Below are 21,358 nucleotides of genomic sequence, written 5' to 3' on the forward strand. Positions count from 1 at the left end.
GAGAGAGAATTGCTATAAATAGGTGGTCTGCCTCCTGTTAGGTGAAAAAAGGCAATGATTGAAGGGGGACTACTCTTGTTTGGCAAAGCTCTAAACTATCCTCCAGCAAGATTTTGGTGTTAATACTCGTTTCTTTTCCCTAACTTTTCGCTGGGGTGAACGGGGCTGACGACAATATACGACTATCTTTTAATGAGGGGCATACGAAAATTTACGGATGACTCGCATGCAGGCGTCTTTAGCAGTGGGAAGAAACCAGAGAAAACAGAACAGTTTTAATTTAGTAGACAACCACAAACACTTGACTCAATGACAGATCTTATGATCTAAAGCAACTTTAGACCACTCAATCACCTAACTCATTATTTTGTAAATTATAAATCCTGCATACATTACTGGTTGTTTTTAAAAATAAAATAAGACAAGACAATAAAAATAAACAGTATAATATACAGCTCTATATTACCTATAATGAATATGCATGAACATGGACAAGCATAAATACAGCAAAATTACTTAAAATTAAAGTAAATAGCATACACTCCTACAACTGTGGACCTGCATTTTGTTTTTGTTTGATCGACAAATAACACACATTATTATACATATAATTAAAACAGATGATAAACCTCTCTATATATATTTCATATAGATTAAACTTATTTGGGCACCAAATACTGGGAAAATTTGGGCACACAATTGTACTTTGTAAAAGTTGTATAAAAAAATATTGTGTTCTTGAATGTGTCCAATTTAACAGCGAATTTAAATTCAGAGTGTCTATAGTTAGGCAATTAAATAGAAATCTTAAAGACTCGAACCCTCTATTGTTTGGAGTACAGTAAGCCACGAGTTACAGTTACATAAACAACTACATTTTTTGGGCACCAACCACCACCGCCCCCCCCAGTCAAAAATTTCCTCGTACGCCTATGATCACATATGTGATAGAACTGGTTAAACACGCTCCAAATATAATTTTATCACAGAGATCATTGCTACAATAGATGGATAGATGGATAGATGCGTAATCAATGCTTCACACAACAACTTTTGGTCTTCGAAGGAATTATTAGTGAGCAGAAATTTGCCCATGTATCTGTTATCACGTCAGTTATATAGAGGGATAACTTGTGTTTTCCTTTTGCGTTCGTCACTTTCGATTGTTGAAACATTGATTACGCACCTATGTAGCAATGATCTCTGTGATAAAATAATATTTGGGACGTGTTTAACCAGTTCTATCACATATATGATAATGACTGGCACCAATATTGTCCTTTAAATATTATGTAAACTATTAAATAGACATTTATTAACATGACAAGACAATAATCATCTACGGTGCCATCTGATGGGTACGATTTTAAACAGATTTGAATCTGATGTGCGATTCAACGGCTGTTTATGATTAACCCTAAAAATGGATAATCAAGACTTTGTTTATTATCGTAACAATGGTAATAATGACAATCGAGGCTACAGTATTTTTGAAATTCATTGTTCTCAGCACAGAGTGAAGTAATTGTACTGAACCTTTCTTCATATTCTCTTTACATTATCTATTTTTTAACTATTATAGTGAGAAATGTCAGCTCTTTATCTAATCTTCCATAATGTCAATTTAAGGTGAACTAAGATTTTTATAAGATACAAAAGTTGAATTGCAGGTATTTTTAAAAACTTTTTTCATACTTTTTTTTGTTTTAAACTTGATGTAGGATTTCCCATAACTAAATCATTTTCACATAATAAACAATAACAAAATCCATAATGATCACATAATAGAAAGAAAATATCAATATGTTTGAATAATTCTATAATAAATAGACAAATAAACAAATACCATAATACTTATGTAGGTCTACCACCAACAAAATAAATAACACAGTTTAGTTAGATATACATTTTGTTTCTCTAAAATACATGAATCTGTAAAACTACAAATAGGACTTTATTTGATAAATTAAAGTAACTTCTTATTACTCAGTTTTACAATCTGTTATATTTGATATATAAAAATAAAATTCCACATAAATCTAAATACTGGTAAACTGTATTTTTATTAAATTTCTATTTTACCAAGATTCTACTATCTATATTATATCTATATTATAAAATTAATCATTGAAAGAAACATTAACAAATAAATAACATAATAATTTGTCAGTAATAGTATGTAAGAGCTAAATCTGCCTATTGCATGTCTTTCTTTTGGATTCAAATATTATATTAATTATTATTTAGACATTTATTAACATGACAAGCCTATAATCAACTCTCTAGAGCACCAGATGGCAAAGATATAAATGGATTTAATCCATGGCGAAGTTTTAAAATTAAACAATAAAATGGATAATCAGGGCGAAGTCTCATTTGCCAAGTACGGTTGCTACGATAATAAATGATCTACACTATATCATAATTGCGCTCAGAATAAAGTAATTTGAATGAAATTTTTCATTATCTATTTTGAACTATTATAGCAAGAACGTTCAGCTCTTTTATCTAAATCTTACATAATGCATCTTGAAATAGGTAACAAAGACCAGGTCATATTTATTCACAGTTTAATATTTTTGTAACTAATGCTGTTTTAATTTTTTAGATTTGCCGCTAACTTATATAGACATTTACGTGTAATATCAAACAGCCTTTCCTTTTACAGTTTGACTTGATACTAAATGAATCAAATATGTCAAACGCAAACAAATCATAAAGTATGAAGTCACTAAAACAACAATACACATAAATATATACAAGTTACAAGAGATTGATCTTTTATTGATATTTTGAATATCATACAAAACAAAACAGGATGTCATATAATACATAACATGGAATACTATTCAGTGGAATAATACTTTACATATTTATTTATAATAATATGCATTCATTATAAACAATATATTTACATTTATAAACTCACTGCAGTTGAAAACACTGAATAATACTAATTTATTTTGGGGGCTCAGTACCAGAATTTCAAGTGCTTTGAACAATGGTTTGAGAACACGTTCTGAAATCCCCCCCTCTCTTTAATCCATAATTCTAATAAAGAGCCTTTAGAATAACATACAGCAACCACAATGAATAGGTTTTATTTACTTTAAAACAATGAAAAGAAGCAATGCACTAATTTCAGGTTCTGTCAAGCTTGTGCAATATCAGATAATAAATGATATATATATATATATATATATATATATATACACATATACATAATATAGTTAGTCAGTTTTCTTAATTTAAGATAAAAGATTCTGGACAATGTCCCTCTAACCTAGGATTTTAATCAAATAAAGCTTCAATCACACACTGTGTAAAAATACAATATATACAAAACTATCAAAATATCGAATGTCATTATGAGTATTTCCCCATCACTTCATTTGAATAGGAAAGCCAAAGTATAACAGGGTTATGAAAGGTTTGCTACATTATGAATATACAAATTACCACAAACACACAACAATATAATGGTAAAAGCATTATAGTATATCATTGATCTAAATCTAGGCTCCAATTCGCCTTGTCGATACCAAAATATCAACAACAGATGAGAAGCACAGATTAAAACTATAACACAAGCAAAAAATACATTTACACCATTTGGTTTCCAATTTGGAAAGGCGAATGCACTTACAAGAGTTATTAAAACAATAATGGAAGTAACTGTTCCTACAATTAGATTTAGTACTCGATCCACTCGCCTAGGTTCACCAAATAATGGTCTTTCAATGTCCGTGTCCTCGTATGTATTTCTCATCTTCTTTGCTGATAATTAAGACAGGCTACACTTCACAATCATGAGGGTGGCCAAACAATTTGGCAATCAAAGGTAGACGACAGTTTAAGAACTGTTAAAGAACATTACAGTGTTGTAATTCTAAGTTGACTTGAGGGTCACAAACTTTACGTTTTAGAACAATTTACTAATGCTGAAAATACAATCAACCTGACAAAAAGAAAATAATTCTGAATTAAATGGACGGATCATGAGTAGACATACATGTATAAAGTTCCATCCATTGACAAATCAAATGACCATAATAACATAAAACTTTATCCATAATAATATGTGTATTAGACATGTGGCCGAGGGGAGCTGCACCACCCACAAATGTGTCCAGTGATATGGGTTTTTACGGAACAAAAATTGTTTACACAGTTCTCCAAATACGTCAGCTCAAGTTTTTTAAAGTTGTTTTGGGTAAATCTATTGACCTGTAAAATATGTGGAATATATATATATATATATATATATATATATATATATTTATATACACACAAAATTCCAATTCAAAATAGTGTTGGATTATTAAAAATTTGTGTCAGGTATGTTGAGAAATTATTCCTTTAAGCAAAAAAAAAAAAAGAATAATCACAGTAAAGAAAATAGATGGTAAAGTGTGACCAGAGCAGTATTTCCATAAATTTCATATTGCAACATAATAAGGATGGTCAGGAAGGGTCATCATAGGACTTTGTCTGTGAATAGTTCATCACAGAGGAGTCTTGAGACTTACGACTTAAATTTTTTTAAATGCCACCATTCCTGATGATTTGTTGCATACTCATGTACTGCCTACACCAACAAACCTCTAATATAGTGCGAAGCTCTACAGCATCGCACGAAGCGCGGTGCTTGAGCAAAGCTCTTTTCCGGTAACACAGGAACGTAACTGAAATTGTCACCCACAGACCGGAACCGGATACACAGAGCAAAACAGGCAATGCGCATGTCAACTTACCAAATCTCGCCCAAGCGAGATTACGCGCCTCATAGAACTATTTCTATGACGCGTCTAATCAATGACGTCACATATTTTTGACGTCAATGAAAATAATTCTCACACTTTTTTGTTCTTTTTTAAAAAACAAAATTAATGTACCGGTATACAATTTAGATCTAAATGAAAATCAATTTGGAAAAACTAAATTATTTAACATTTTTTGTATCACTTGAGAAAATTAATTATGAAGGTTTTATATTTGACAATAATCAGCTTCGCTCTACTCAGGCAATGCCTGCTACATATTATCCAGCATCAAGCCAACAAAAATAAAACATGAAACACCTGGACTAGAAGTGTCACAATCTAAGCAATAAACATTTTTGTGAAAATTTTGACGTAAGAAGTAAATAAGCACTTGTCACATTCATTCATCATAATCACATGATCGTAAAACCAGTTTTTATCTGCACCGTCAGCTAAGACCCATTTACTACCAAATTAATCCAAAGTGTCGCACCAGTAGTAATTGTATTCTGCCTCCTATTCGCAGAAAGATTCCTGGGTCTATTGAAAAACTGTTGACATCGCTGCGAACTACTATGCATAACATAAAATGTCTTAGTTGTTTGAAGTTTTTGTCACAACAAAAATATCTACCTACTTCCTGTTATCCTGGAAAATAACTTCCGGTGTACTATTTGATAAGGTCAACTTCAGGTTTGGTTAGAAATGAAATGAAATGGGATTTGAAATGAAATGAAATGGGAATTAACGTCCTACTGTTCTGCTCCGAACTGGGCTAATGAAAACGGGCATACGCCATGCAGTAGTGTGCTATGAGGGAAATTTTGCACGAACGGCGGCACTACGGCCTACTTTTATATCAAATTCAAACTGCCAAGGGATCTTTTACACGATAGGTTTTTCGTCCCATCAGAACGACTAGACAGCTGTCCGTGTCAGGCCCTCCGTCCTGCATCACTGACAACGGGGAACCACGCCGGGAAATCTGGATGAACTTTCTCGGTCAATGCAGGGATCGAACACGGCTCCAGGCTAGGAAGCCAGCGTCTTAACCCACTTAGCCACCGTGACCCCCCAGCTTTGGTTAGAGGTCACGAGATGTAAACAGGGCTAACGCTAATAACAACCTTAACCCTAACCGTTGGTCTGACCATAACGCTTACCCTTACCCTAACCTACAATCTCGCCAACATGTCACATGTCCTAACCTTATTCACATCTCAGCGACCTTGACGAAAATTGAGTTGGCCTTAATAAGTAGATCTAGCCGTCCAAACATTGGTGTTGGACCATTAGCGTTGCGGCAGTGAAAAAGAATGTTAACGTGGTTAGTTGTAATTATTGAAAATAGAATACCTTAATATTAAAAATCTAAATTATATGTCAATAAAGTATTTAACATGGTGGGTATATTACACGAACATAGATTTTGTTAGAAAAAATATAATGGGTTATTTAATTTGCCTCGACACTGTAATCTCTGCCGCTAGAACAGTGTCACGTGTTCCAAGAAACATTGAAAATATGGCACATTTTAATCCCCCTAAAATACAAGAAAACCCTAATGGATGGGGTCCCTGTTCAATTCCAGAGCAGTTCAAAGACATGCCATATCAACCTTTTTCAAAAGATGTCAGATTAGGAAAGGTTTCCGATTGGACCGGTGCAACGTATCAGGATAAAAGATACCTAGGTAAATATTACTCGGCATATGGAGGCGGTCAGCAGTATGCTTATTATCACGACGAAGACGAGAGCTCCTTCCATTTAGTTGATACTGCCAAAATACCAAAACCTTTGTATCAACGTGGTCGACGGATGTTTCAACAGAGTAAGCAAAGGAAGGAAAGAGAACGTAAACAAGCAGCTACGCAAGCTCAGCTTCGATCTATGTCGAAGACAATGAAGAACAGAGAGCGGGATCGACAGCGTCTATTGAAAAAGTGGCAGAAACAGTTTGGAAAGCAACAAATGGAGAACCGACATAAGGCTGCCCCTGCGAAAAGCCGTGATTCATCAGTTCAAGTAGAGAAGGAATGGGATGTTGTAGAAGAGATGGATTTTCCTCGTCTTACCAAACTTAGTCTACCTAATATCGACCCCCCTGTGGATCTTGTTACTTGTGGGGCTATGGAATTCTATGAGAAGAGTTATGATCGAGTAACAACAAAAAGCGAGAAGAGGTTAAAACGTGTGAATCGTATTTTTCATAAAGTTACAACAACAGATGATCCCATCATTAGGCAGTTGGTTAAGGGGAAAGCAAATGTTTTTGCCACAGATGCTATCCTTGCCACCTTGATGTGCTGTACACGATCTGTATATTCCTGGGATATCCTGGTGCAAAGGGTTGGCAATAAACTCTTTTTCGATAAACGCGACACATCAGAATTTAATTTATTAACCGTCAGTGAAACAGCTACAGAACCCCCACAAGATGAAGCTGTTAGTTTTAACTCCCCGCACAACCTGGCTTTGGAAGCAACCTTTATTAACCATAATTTCTCTCAGCAAGTCCTGAGGCAGGGTGAAGAAACATATGATTTTGAAAAACCAAATCCATTTATACAAAATGAAGAAGCCTCAACTGTTGCTTCTGTAGGATACAGGTACAGAAAATGGAAATTAGGAAATGATATTGAACTGGTTGCAAGATGTGAACACGATGCTGTCATGCATGGGCCTAATGGAGAATTACAGTTTATTAATATAAAAGCACTGAATGAATGGGATAGTAGATCTTCCGGTGGAGTGGAATGGAGATCCCGACTTGATAATCAGCGAGGTGCTGTATTGGCAACAGAATTAAAGAATAATAGCTGTAAGATGGCCAAGTGGACAGTTGGTGCTTTGTTGGCAGGTTCTGACCAAATCAAATTAGGCTACGTCTCCAGAGTTCATGTCAAAGATTCTTCTAAACATGTCATACTGGGAACTCAACAGTTTAAACCCATTGAGTTCGCTAGCCAGATGAATTTAAATATGGAAAATGCTTGGGGAGTTCTTCGATGCATTATTGATACCTGTCTAAGATTAAAAGAAGGAAAATACCTCATTATGAAAGATCCTAACCGACCCGTTATACGAATATATGACATTCCTGATAATACATTTGAATCAGATGATGAAGAATCAGGTAGTGATGAGGATAGTGAATTTGATGAGGATGATGAAAATGCTGACAATTAAACATATGAAAACTTTTATCTTATTAATCTCTTTAATGAATCTGGTAACAATGGTGTTACCGGTACTGATAACTATTTCAACTGTTGAGACTTTTATCTGAATAATCCTTTGTTGGTATAAAATATAATCACTATTTAAATTGTAGATTAAATCAAATAAATCATTGCTTGATAACCATATTAAATTTGTTAAAAGATACCAAAATAAGTTGTTGAAGAAGGTAAAAATTGTTTGCACATCATTTTAGTGCATGATTATAGAAATACAAGTGCTGTATAGTACCTGGAAAATAAAAGTTATTCAAATTTAAAATATATATTTCATTTTGTTTGTTCCTTTTTATACGTCCACATTCATAATGTGAACGTATTATGCCGTCGCCCCTGTCTGTGTGTGTGTGTGTGTGTATGTATGTATGTATGTGTGTGTGTGTGTGTGTGTGTGTGTGTGTCTGTGGTTCGCCTACAGGGCGCAATTCTTCATGGATTTTCTTCAAACTTGGTATACTTATTCCTTATACCCCAAGGAAGATCCCTATTGTTTTTGGTGCATGCCCGACCCCCCGGGGCAGAGCCACGCCCATTTCTAGTATTTGTTTGTTTGTCGTCTACAGGCCACATTTCTTAACTAATAATCTTGAAACTTTGCATACACATTCTTTGTACCCTAAGGAACATCCCTATCGTTTGGGGTGCATGCCCAACCCCCAGGGGCAGAGCCACGCCCATTTTCTTTTCGTGTGTCTTTGTGTCGCCTACAGGGCGCAATTCTTACTGGATTTTCTTCAAACTTGGTATACTTATTCCTTATACCCCAAGGAAGATCCCTATTGTTTTTGGTGCATGCCCGACCCCCAGGGGCAGAGCCACGCCCATTTTTTGTATTTCTTTGTTTGTCGTCTACAGGCCCCATTTCTAAACGTATCATATTGAAACTTTGCATACTTATTCTTTGTACCCTAAGGAACATCCCTATCGTTTGGGGTGCATGCCCAACCCCCAGGGGCAGAGCCACGCCCATTTTCGTTTTGTGTGTCTGTGTGTCGCCTACAGGCCACAATTCTTACGTTATCATCTTGAATCTTTACATACTTATTCCTTATACCCTGTTGTTTTTTATGCATGCCCGATCCCCAGGGGCAGAGCCACGCCCATTTCTTGTATTTGTTTGTTTGTCGTCTACAGGCCGCATTTCTTAACGCATTATATTGAAATTTTGCATACTTATTCTTTGTACCCTAAGGAACACCCCTATCGTTTGGGGTGAATGCCCAACCCCCAGGGGCAGAGCCACGCCCATTTCTCTTCGTGTGTCTGTGTGTTGCCTACAGGCCACAATTCTTAATGGATTGTCTTGAAAAAATTTCATATGAATTCCCCTAAGGATGATCCCTATTGTTCTTGGTGCATGCCCGACCCCCAGTGGCAGAGCCACGCCCATTTCTTGTATTCATTGTTTGTTATCTACAGACCGCATTTCGTAACGTATCACCTTGAAACTTTGCATGCTTACTCCTTCTATCCTAAGGAACATCCCTATTGTTTGTGGTGAATGCCCAGCCCCCAGGGACAGAGCCGCACCCATTTTCTTTTTGTGTGTCTGTATGTCACTTACAGCCTGCAATGTTTAATCGATCATCTTGAAAACTTTTTTATACTTATACGTTATACCCTAAGGCTGACCTCTATTTTTTTGGTGATTGCCCAACCCCCAGGAGCAGAGCCACACCTATTTTTTCTTTGTGTTTCTGTGAGTTGCCTACAGGCCACGATTCTTATTGGATTGTCTTTGAACTTGGGATATGTTTTCCTTATAGCCTAAGGACGACAACTGCATGTCACGACCCCCAGGGGCAGAGCCACGCCCAATTTTTATGTTTATCGTTTACAGGCCCGAATTCTGGATGGATCAACTTGGTATTTGGCATATATATTCCTTATAGCCTAAGGGCATCAACTATTGATTTTGGTGAATGCCCCAACGCCCAGGGGCAGAGCAACGCCCATTTTTGCCTTTAACGCCCAAAGGCCACTATTCTGAATGGATTATCTTGGAAATTGGTGTACTTATTCCTTATACCCTAAGGACGGCAACTATTGATGTTGCCATTTAAATAACAGGATGGTACCTGTTCATATTGTTTCCATATCCAACCCCCATGGGCAGAGCCACGCCCAGTTTTTGTATTTATCGTCTACAGGCTGCAATTCTGAATGGATCATCTTGGAACTTTGCATATTTATTCCTTATACCATAAAGACAGCAACTATTTATTTTGATACCTGCCCCGACCTCTTGGGGCAGTGTCACACCCACTTTATTGTTAGTATTTTGTCTGTAAATTTGGCAAAACAAACCCGACGCCTAGCCTTCTTTGCCTCTGATCATATTACAGCCATTTCATATTTCATTCTCTTCATTTTAAATAGTACCATATCAATCAAAGCTGGAATGTGGACGTATATTGCAGCGTTAGCGATGCTCTTGTTATTTTACTTCTTCACTGTTTTGCGTTCTGTTATCTTAACCCTAAGACAAACAAATGGCCAACTTCTGTTGCTTTCTGTTACCTTACCCTACACCAGCAGATATGTGCCTCAATAAATTAATGAACTGAACAGAGAAGGTAGAAAAATGTTTTTTGACGGACTGAGAATGTAACCTGATTTGGACAACACATTTATAAAATTTTTAAAAATAAAATACATATATTTTTTTTTAAGCATCATCAAATCTTACGAATGGAATACAGAGTCTTAACATTACTTTATATTGGGGTTTATATTGAATCAAGGCAAAAGTTTTTGAGGGCTTGTTATAGTGGAGATGTCTGTTATGGGAAAGCAAGGTCTTATAACATTTGTTCTACCTCACATTAACTTATATCTCTCCGCCCCCCAAAAATGTTCTGTAATTATTCAGTCAATCGTCATATTAGAGTCTGTCATTTCTCTGTTGACACTTTATTATGGTTGCCTTTCCCAAAAAAATAATTATCAGGCTTATTATTAACAAGGTAATGCGCGGTCCGGTTCCCAATGCAAAAAGGGATACTGTCCACACAACCGTTTGCCATAGGCCATAGTACGATACATGGGTCAATTCAAGTCCCAGGTTATGCTTGTAATTAAGGTTGCGGTGTATAACTGGTGTTTATTTTAGTGCCTTATATGAGCCTCGCAATCAATCTGATTAAAACTCAAATCCTATTTCGTTTCGTTTTTTATAGTTCAAAATTTCGTTTTACTTGTCTTTCCTACACTTGGGCATCAAAAGTATAAAAAAACGAAACGAAATATAGATCTGTATTTTAATCAGATTGCCTCCTAATTTAGCACTAGTGTATACACCAGTGTCTAAACTAGTTTTATACCAGTGGCAGTGTTAACACTGGTGGACAATTTTTAAAAAAATATAACACTGTGTTGTTTTTAAATGTTGAACTTTCGTTTTTGTCCCCTGTTCTAATACATTCAATTTTTTGCATGAGCTTACCAACTAAACAAAAACACCAAAAGAAAGGTAATTGGGGAAAACTAACCGCTTCCAGGAAGTTAAGTAACTAGGGTCTATGTTGAATTTTTGTTGTCTCATTTGATCATTATTCAGTCCAAATTCCCTATCTGAAATTTCTCATAAATCAGCAGGTCTGCAATCAACACTTCTTTGTCTTACGTTTTTGCCAGATATGGATAAAAATAAAAAAATCATTTTAACCCTTAACAAGATAATATTGTTTATTATCTAACAAGGTTTTATGTAATTAGAAATAATATTGCACAAAGCTCCTTGTCTGATTATTTTTTTTATGTAAATTTGTTTCGTAAATCGGGTGTCGCCTGTCCAACCTCATGGGTTTTCTCCGGTTTCATCCCACTGCTAAAGACCCAAACGCGCAAGCAAATTATTGAAATAAAATTGAACCATATGTTAGTCCCAAAATGACCCAGTTTGTGTCGAGTGGACGTTACCCGCCCCCCCCCCCCCCTTTATCTCTCGTAAATCGGGAAAATTGATAATGAAAATATAGACAAACTTAGGGGCTCAAGTATAAGTTAGTGTTGGGCAGGCCCGTAGCCAACTTGCTGGCTGCGCAGTGGCAGTGAAGTTTTTAGGGGGGGGGGGGCACACTCAGCACACTCTACAGTAGGTATTATGGAGGTATGGTCGGCAAATTGTTTTTTCGGGATGGGGGGGGGGGCAAAACATTTTTTTCAAATTGCCCCCCGCTGGCTACGGGCCTGGTGTTGGGTAACACAGATCTTGCGTTCGTGTTGTGTAAATATATCCATGTTCTAACACAACCTCAACACCACAGACATTAACTTGTGGGGGTCTGAGCTGCACGGATCTAACTGGTGTTAATCACTACACCACCTTAACCCAAGACTTGATTTAACTCATTTTTATGGAATTAAAACTAAGCTATGTAATCGTGTTTCACTTTACTTTTATATATGAAAATAACAAAGTTCAATGAACTTTGCAATTCAGTGTCTGCTGCTAAAAAGAAAACAATGGATGCCACACATAATACGCAAAATACAAATAAGAGCATTTTGCAAACATCTATAGTATTTGGGAAATATATACAATAATGTTAATGTTTGGTGTTCATCACACATACCTACAGTTACCCGTCATTACAAATGGAACCATTTAAAAGACAATCTGTGTTGGCGTGAAATAATCTGCAAGTGCTTAGAATAGGGTTATTTTCTCTTCTTTAAAAATAGAATCTTAATAGTACAAAATTATTGGGTATCATCATTCGTTTATCCATGGACTTTATAATACATGCGTGGTTTACTTGGCCGCAAAATAAATATATTATGAGAAATCTTTTGAATGTTGAAACTAACTTAACAAGGGAAATAACTCCTCCAGCATTCTCTACCTGTGTCTCAATACAATGTTTCAATGAAATCATGTCCCAACGGAAAGCTACTCGGTTTCTATACCTACGCGAAACTGTTTTGTCACCGTCGCTCAGTTCTATCATTTCACAATAAAAAAATCGATCAAATGAACCCAGTGTGAGAATGAGAACTAATAACATTTTACAAAACTCAAAGTTTTTTTTTAAAAAATAACCAGGATCTACAATCGTCGATAAAATGAACCCAGTGTGAGAATGAGAACTAATAAGAATATTTTTTTAAAAAATGTAAACCAATCCTAGACCATTAGATGATGAAATCAGTTTTATTTGTAATAGTCGACGGAAGAGTTAACAAGTCGCATAAAGAATGTTGGTTGCAGTCGAACGTAGAAAAGGAGTGTAAGCCTACACTGCTGTCAAAAAGAATTTACCGATAGTTTGAAATTATCAAACAGAAGTATCATTGAGATAAGATCTCTTTTTTAAAATTGGGCACATTTCCATTTCATAATACGCAAGTACTATGCTTTGTCATTGCCTTGTAACAAATATATTGTTTAACCGGGTTGAACGAATGGTCCATCTAATGCAAGATGTCATGTATTCTACCAAACATAACAATTTTATTAAAACATAAATCTCAACTAACTGATTCTTAAGGCTTGGGACATCGGAATTTCATAACGACTAAAAACGATATCGTAAAATCATTCCCACTTTATTCCAAAGTGAAGAACATAATGTGCATTAAAACTCAACTAATTGATTCTTAATGCTTGGAACATCGGACTTTCATAATGAGTAAAAACGATAACGTAAAATCATTCCCATTTTATTCCAAAGTGAAGGATAATGTGCATTAAATCTTCATAATAAAATCATTGACTGTATCTGAGATGTAAGAAATTATAAAAATAGCGTATCGTGGTTCTCCCATTTTAGATTTGGGGGGTTGGATGGCTTAATGGTTAGCGTGCGCGCGCTGTATCATAAAATCTGTCATTGAGTCGACTGGCGTGGTTTCGAATCCCCGGTTGTACGTGACAAGGAGTAGGGTCGCCTGTTCAACCTCGTGGGTTTTCTCCGGGTCCTCCCACTGCTAAAGACCCCTACGCGCAAGCGAATTATTGAAATAAAATTAAACCATATGTTAGTCCCGAAATGACCTAGGTTGTGTCGAGTGGCCGTTTAACCCCATTTCTCTCTCTCTCTCTCTCCCATTTTAGATTTAGAAAAGCACGCATATTCAATTCCATTCCATTTACAATCAGAGTCTGTCTGATTCCGATTTCGGGAATATACGAAATCCTAATTATTAGACCGGGTGCCCATTTCTTTGTTGATATACATTATTATTATTATTGGAAATTTTGGACCCGTTAAAACGTTCGCAGCATTTCTTCCGTACCTTTACAAAATAGTCACTCAAAGGTTTGAAGTTATGGGGATTAAAATGTATATTCTTAGTATTTAAAAAATCAGCATTTTTCGCTCATAAAACTTTATTTGATTTTTTTTATATATATTATATCATTTATTTGCATTATCATACAAATCGTATCGTTCTCTATAGACTAATATAATACATACGTAAGACATAAGACCACAACAAGCCAAGTGATTTACACAGTGGCCAATCTAAAAAATAACAGAAATGTACTGTTTCAGTAGTGTATATGTATATAATATGTAAACCTTCATGAAGACTTGGCCTCTACAAAAAATAATAAGTATTACTTTGTTCATCGAAGACATCGATGACGTATGAAATTGTAAACTTTAAACAGCCATAACGTAAGTATATAGAACCGGTCAATTTGAATACTTTTTTGAGGAAAATACATTTTCAATAAAAGTAGGCTACATCTTAAACTCATATTTACCCTGGCATTCTGGGGCTTTAAGAAAACAAGTCTGGGATTTGATTAGTGATTGACAATAATTTCGCCCGGGTCTATTGGACCTAATTTACAGTAATTAAATTTAGATGCTGGGATCGAAGCTTAAAAGACAACATTGGTGAGAAGTCGTATCAAAGAGTTCATTATCATAACAATTGATATTGGATCAAGTAAGGGTTTGATGAATTGGGTGTTTTGTCAATCTCCAATTGACACCTACACGTTGAAAGGTTTGTCATACACGCGCAAACACATTATATTTTGTTACCCGGTCCGACTTCCATAGCAGATGTTATTATAAGCCAATCAGAAATCGTCGGCTAAAACTGTGCGGAGTTTTGCATTACTCACAATCTAACACAACAGAAGCATAGTGACTTGTCGGCTTATGGCTTGAGGGAGGAATAAATGAACGACGTTTAGTGGAAATACTATATTTCTTGTTTTGTCTTCGAATTATATCATTTATAGTGGATTATACATTTAATTTGGATTTGATATATGTCTAATGTGGCCATGATGGGCGCTCTCAAATGGAATGTGTCGGTTGTCTGTGCTTTTATTTTCAGCTTTTCTTTAGTAGTTTTTCCTGCCAGTGTTCTCTCAAATATACACCACAACACATGTGCGAATGTTCAAGAGGAGTTTTTGCGATTAAAAATTGGTGTTAGAGATCTTGTCCCAGATAAACCCCACCATGGTATGTATAAATAACACACTACATGTATGTTATAAATGTTAGTGTTTCTGTTTAGCCATGGCGAACAGGAAAAAGAAAACCTCCAAAATGTTTTCGGTTTCCTCAAATTACCATCACTGCCAGTATTTTGAAACAAGAAGTAAATAGTTCTGCCAAAGACACCGTTGTTACCAAAGCTTTTAAAAGAAAGGGAAAAAAACAAGGCAGATGGCGCTAATTTGTAAAAATTTCAATTATCGTAAAACTTAGATTTATATTACTATTGATATACCGATAAATTAATAGGTATGAATAGGCCAAATGATTTCCGAGAAACCATTATATTGATCATATTTGTTTTATTTTATTCTTATTGCTACTCTTTATTTTAATGTGCTGATAAAATACTAATAATAATACACCAGTATTACACACATACTACACAGGCAATATACATAATATGTACTACCCTGCAAAACACAGCACCAATACACAATGTGGAACATTATTATACATAGTAATTATTTATAGGTAAATTATTAAATAATGCCCTATAAAACAATAGGTCCTTTTATAACCCAATATGATAGTGTATGCTTAGAAAAGGTTGTGACCAAAACATATTAATTATTTTATTTTTATTTTTGGCAATTTATTTTAATTTAACCTTTGTTTTAGATTTGTTATACTGTTTATCCAGTATTTTGTATAAATTTACAGATGTAGCCAAAATACTTAAGTATGGTAGCTTCAAATCCACACAAACTTGATAGTTAGAAAAATGACTAATCTCATAAAATATTAGACCCAACAAACATATCATGTATCTACAGATGGAATGTTTAATTTATTTCTTCTAATCTATTATGCTCAGAGTATTATAAAGTTGTCAGTTTTGTTTATATTCACATCTTATGTTACAAAATGTAAAATTTATAATCAATGACCATTATTTTCAACAATCAGCGTTGACTATTATAGTGGTTTACCCACAGTTCTGTGCATGGCACGCCAAGAAGTCGCGGTAACAAGTCCAGTAACAGATGGTTTCATTGGCTAATCCCTCACTCAATCCAGAACGCCTGTTATATAACAACTCTTCCAGATCCTAGTGTAGTACAGACAAATAAAACGAAATTTTGAACTATAAAAAACCAAAAGAAATAAGATCTGTGTTTTAATCAGATTGGTGAATATTGTCAATAAAGTAAATCAAGCGTTGTTTTTATCAAAATTGATACAGACATCCATAATTATGGTGTATTAGTCCTGTGCAACTCGGATCAAGTTGGTACTTTGATTGGCTATTGTACACGAGGCCCTGCCTTGCCCTTAATGAGGTAAAAATGTCAAACTTAAAATGTTCTGGTAAACCATCTATTATCGCTTCGATTTAATAAAGGGGATTTGTATCTATGTCAGGTAGGATTATATGCTTAATTTTTGTTGGATGTGACAGAAATGTTATAAATAACAATAAACAATAGTTGATTTGAAGCAAAAATTGTCAATTTTTCTTATTCGAAGCCCAATGTAATTAGTGTTGGGGGTTGCCAGTTGGATCTATATAGTACTATCTCTTGTCTCGAAACACGGAAGAGATGAGGTTTCTTATCTATAATAATAATAATTAATTTATATAGCAGGGACAATTCAACTCAGCGAGCTGCTCTTTGGAGCTTTACATAAGTACAACTAATATAAAATTACAACTATCACAATACATACATTAATCTATAAAAAAAGACATAAATATAAAACAGAGAACATTATTTAGTAAACATGATAAGTGTCTGACACAAACACAGCTAAAACCGTATTCAATTAGTTGTATGTTTGATTAAAAAGTTTGGTTTTGAGATACTTTTTAAAACCTTTAATAGAATTTGCGGTTTTGGTTTCGTTTGATATTGAATTCCATAACTTTGGAGCACCAACTGCAAAAGATCTATCACCGGAGTTGGTTTTCGAAAAAGGCTTTTTTTTTTAATTAAGAGGTTGTCTGATTGTGATCAAAAGGTTCTGCAAGGTTTATCTAGTACACTTTGATCTCACAATTCTGAATGTAACATCAGATCACAACAATAACACACTAGATCAATTCCCTCAAACACCCAAATTTATTATCAGAATGGGAACATTACAAATCAGGATTTTTATGGTGCAGACTAGGAAGACATGAGGTATAAAATGTGTCTTTTAGTAGAACTCGTATAATTCTATGGAAGACACAATGATATTCCAATAATGTGTATTGCAATAATTCTATTTCAAGAGGGCATGAACGATTGGAAGCAACATTGCAATAAGGGTGACACAGGGTCTCACAAAGAACCATTCAAAGGCTTATCTCCTCCATGCTATGACTTGCACATCTTCAATAGAAGGCTTGATCTCGCTTTAACTACATATATCTTATCAAGGCCTTCACGTAATACCCTGCATATTGTGGCACTAATTTCGATTGGGTACAAGCCCATCAGATTCCTCGATCGTTGCGAATACCAAGTCTCACCCTTTCAAGCTAAAATGTCTACCTGTGATAATCGAGTTGCAAAGTTCAAGGTTCATTCAATGTCAAGCTTTCCGTGGAGGTCGCGATGTCACAACCTCTGATTGGATGCTACTGCTCACGTGTCTGTAGATAACATAGCTATAAGTCCGGCAACGGCCAGATGTTGTGAAACTCACAGTGGTTGCTTCAGGAACATGTGACTTGCATGGCTTGAGTAGCTGGGCTAGTGGTGGATACAGAGTTTATGTTACTGACTTTTGTTCTTTTTTACCACTTGTGCCTACGTTTCATTGTAAAGTAAAATTGTTATGGCCTTTGTAAATTTCCTAGTCTGTAAATGTCAAGCCTACAACCATGCCACAAATCACATTTCAGCTGCATAATGTCTTGCCAGAACTTCCAGTCAAACCAGTGGATTAACTAGCGGTTGACCCAACATAACATGGGTATAGCCATGAACCGGAAGTAGCGTAAATCTGAAACCAGAAGTGGTAGCCCATTGCCACCAGGCCTATATTACTCCCCGGCCTGAGTTACCCATATACACCAAATTTCAGCCTGGGAACAACCCTAGTGTAGCCGCCAACCCAGGACATACAAACAAATGACAGTAACAAATATTAGCAGCATCACGAATCATCCACCACACAACCAATCTCTAATATGTAGTAAATGAAGACACAGTAAGCTAATAATATATAAATTGTAACATTAAGTTTACAATTGAAGATGACACATTATTACATTGATACATGTAATACTGAACATGTATGATCTCAGAAATGCCTACTTCACACTGAACAACTACCATGTATTGTACCGTATATCAATGAACCAATTGTTTTATGTGTTTCCTGAGTGTTGTTGCAAATTTCAGATACTTTTCACGCTTCACACCATGTCTAATGTGTGTCATGAATGAAAAATAGATGGTTTATTCAATGAAGTGGCATATCAAGTTTCACAAACCTCTTATAATCTAAAAACTTAATATGAATTATATATTATTTTTTCAAATATTGAATTACGTTAAGTGTTCAAATATGAATGAATTCATGATCTCAGGATCATATTTGACTTTGAGTGCAAATAACACATGTGCATGGAAATTATATCATGGTCCTAATATATCAAAATGATGTACTGAAATGTAATTTAAACTGGGTGTTTACCAGTAAGGAACATAAAATACAGGCTGAGAGTATTAACACAAACTTATTAAGAGACTTTTGACATCTACAATGACTTTTCAAACTGATCATTATTTTTATTCTTTATTGTTCGTGGCGACATTTTTAACGACATGTGAACTATGCGTGTATAAATGGTATGCACTTAATTATAATGTAAGAAAATACAGGTGCACATCTATCTACTAGGCTAAATTTAAATTGTCACGTCCTTCCAAGAATTATCTAAATAATATGTAAAGTAATTGCCTTTTAAGATATGAAATGAATGGGTTTTTCTGTGAGGTCAACTACATGTTTTCAAGGGTGTTGTTTTTTTTTTCAAGGCGTACATGTATATATTGTTTTCAGTGACTTTTGATAAATTGACTGTGTCGGTAATGTCAGAAAAAAATGAAATGGATTATACATTAATGTTTTCTGTATACAGGTGCATTCCACTTTAATAAATTTGCCTTCTGAAAATGAATAAAATTAATTACTAACAGACAAAAAAGACCTACATTTTGTTCTAGACTGAAAACTAAATGAAGTAGAAATATAAGACATTTATTTATGTTAGGTAGTTATACACATATGTAAGTTTGAATTAATCAATTTGAATAATATCTGGATCAGTATCTTATTTGATATTCGTACAATTGATTTATTATTAAGTCTGTAGGGCCTAATCTCCTTGATTACCTTGTCTAGAAAAATGCTTTGTATTACTTTATACAGTATTGTATATAACTTGTACATTGTACATGTGAGTGATACACACCTTTTGTATAATATTGACCTATTGATGTGGATTATTATGTGCAGTATTAACATATCACTAAAATACCTGTAAACATATTTATTTATCTTACAAGTAATGTAGTAAAACTCAGATTTCCAGGAATAATTGTTAATAACTTGTCAGTCTAGTTTTAAAATGAATTTCAAAAACATTACATAAATTGGCTGGAATAGTGCTGACAAAGAACATATTTTTGACAATGCCTTAAAGAACATCAAATAATCACCCAAAAAGGGCCATTTTACAGATTTTTAGTAAATATATTGTATTATTTTAGTTCCGATAAGCTGTGTCCTCCTTTGGATAACCTATTTTATTGTCAATCTTATATACATGTAACATGGTGATTTTTTATTTTTCAGTTGCCCACTTAGCTGTATGTGGGAAGGGTTTGAAACACCCTGGTCAAAGGCTGTGTTGTGCCAATGCTACCGTAGAAAAATACCATGTGGCTGCTAATAAATATTTAACCGATAGTCTTCATTCTGGAACTGCTTTTCTCAAGAAATTTCTAATGGATAAACACCAACAATATGAAGGTAATTTTCAGTGTAGCTTGTACCTTATTTGACATTGTATAAGATTCAATAGTATAATTATAGGTTTAAGATGGTATCTGATCTGTGAAAATAGGGGAGTGGGTGAAGTTAGAAACTGTTAATGTACCAGGCTAGGTTATAAATGAACCCCACCCCCACATCTGCAACCTCTAAAATAGTCTTCCCAAAAACAAATGTGAGCATTAACTACAAAACTGTTTTCTTTGTTTTCTTATAAAAACTGAAAATTCTATGATCAAAATCTGTATTAATTCATTTCTGACATACTCTCACATGTATAGATTTTTGACGGCTTTCAAATTATAACAATATTGGACAAAGATTTAATCCTCATTTTGTATAGGAAATAAATCTTAATGTTTGTAAAGTACAAAAGAGACAATGTTACATAATGTACACTTTGAAGCATTCCTGTCCAAAATGTTATTATGCAAATGACCCTTTGGGCCTTTCTGCATAGAAAGAAATGTTTAAATGACAATACAACACACAAATGTCAAACATACAGATCAGATATTACTTTACATGTATTAGTTTAATGTTGGAGCTTTTCGTAAGGCCTTTAATAATGTTTGCTTGTTTAAACTTACATCAGGTTTATTTTTATCATGAGATATGTGTGTGTCTATTACACCATGTCCAGTAAGAGATCACATGGTTGTCAAGGGCTAGAAGTCTAAGCCTTTTATCCATGACAATGTTGGTCAGTGTGGCAAAGGTTGACATCATAATACACTTAATGTATGGTAATTTTCTATTTCACATTTCACATGGAGGACAAAGATTAGTCCGTAAAGAACAAAAATATATGGATTTATGTGAATCTTTTGCCTTCGGAATATTCTTTATGACAATTGATTAATTATATAATTTTTATAGTCTTTGTTTAAAAAGA

At 34.7% G+C, this 21,358-nt stretch overlaps 2 protein-coding genes across 2 annotated transcripts in view; both read left to right on the forward strand.

Moving 5' to 3' along the window:
- Positions 1 to 6,240: 6,240 nt before the first annotated feature.
- On the forward strand, positions 6,241 to 8,268 carry LOC126819331 (eukaryotic translation initiation factor 3 subunit D). Its single transcript, XM_050547310.1, has one exon. The coding sequence runs from the start codon at positions 6,288 to 6,290 to the stop codon at positions 7,950 to 7,952; it is 1,665 nt and encodes a 554-aa protein (XP_050403267.1). The 5' UTR covers positions 6,241 to 6,287; the 3' UTR covers positions 7,953 to 8,268.
- A 6,821-nt stretch (positions 8,269 to 15,089) lies between these two features.
- The window catches only part of LOC126819317 (glypican-5), a 76,354-nt gene continuing 70,085 nt past the window's right edge, over positions 15,090 to 21,358 (forward strand). Inside the window, exons 1-2 of the mRNA XM_050547307.2 lie at positions 15,090 to 15,435; positions 20,266 to 20,442. Coding sequence (XP_050403264.1) covers positions 15,237 to 15,435; positions 20,266 to 20,442 — 376 coding nt within the window. The 5' untranslated portion in view covers positions 15,090 to 15,236. The remainder of the gene's footprint in view (positions 15,436 to 20,265; positions 20,443 to 21,358) is intronic.

Source organism: Patella vulgata, chromosome 1 (genome assembly GCF_932274485.2).
Source record: "Patella vulgata chromosome 1, xgPatVulg1.2, whole genome shotgun sequence".
NCBI classification, from domain to species: Eukaryota; Metazoa; Mollusca; class Gastropoda; family Patellidae; genus Patella; species Patella vulgata.

What these genes read in the sequence shown, in the direction of transcription:
- LOC126819331 (XM_050547310.1), top strand. Translation starts at nt 6,288, where the DNA reads ATGGCACATTTTAATCCCCCTAAAATACAAGAAAACCCTAATGGATGG.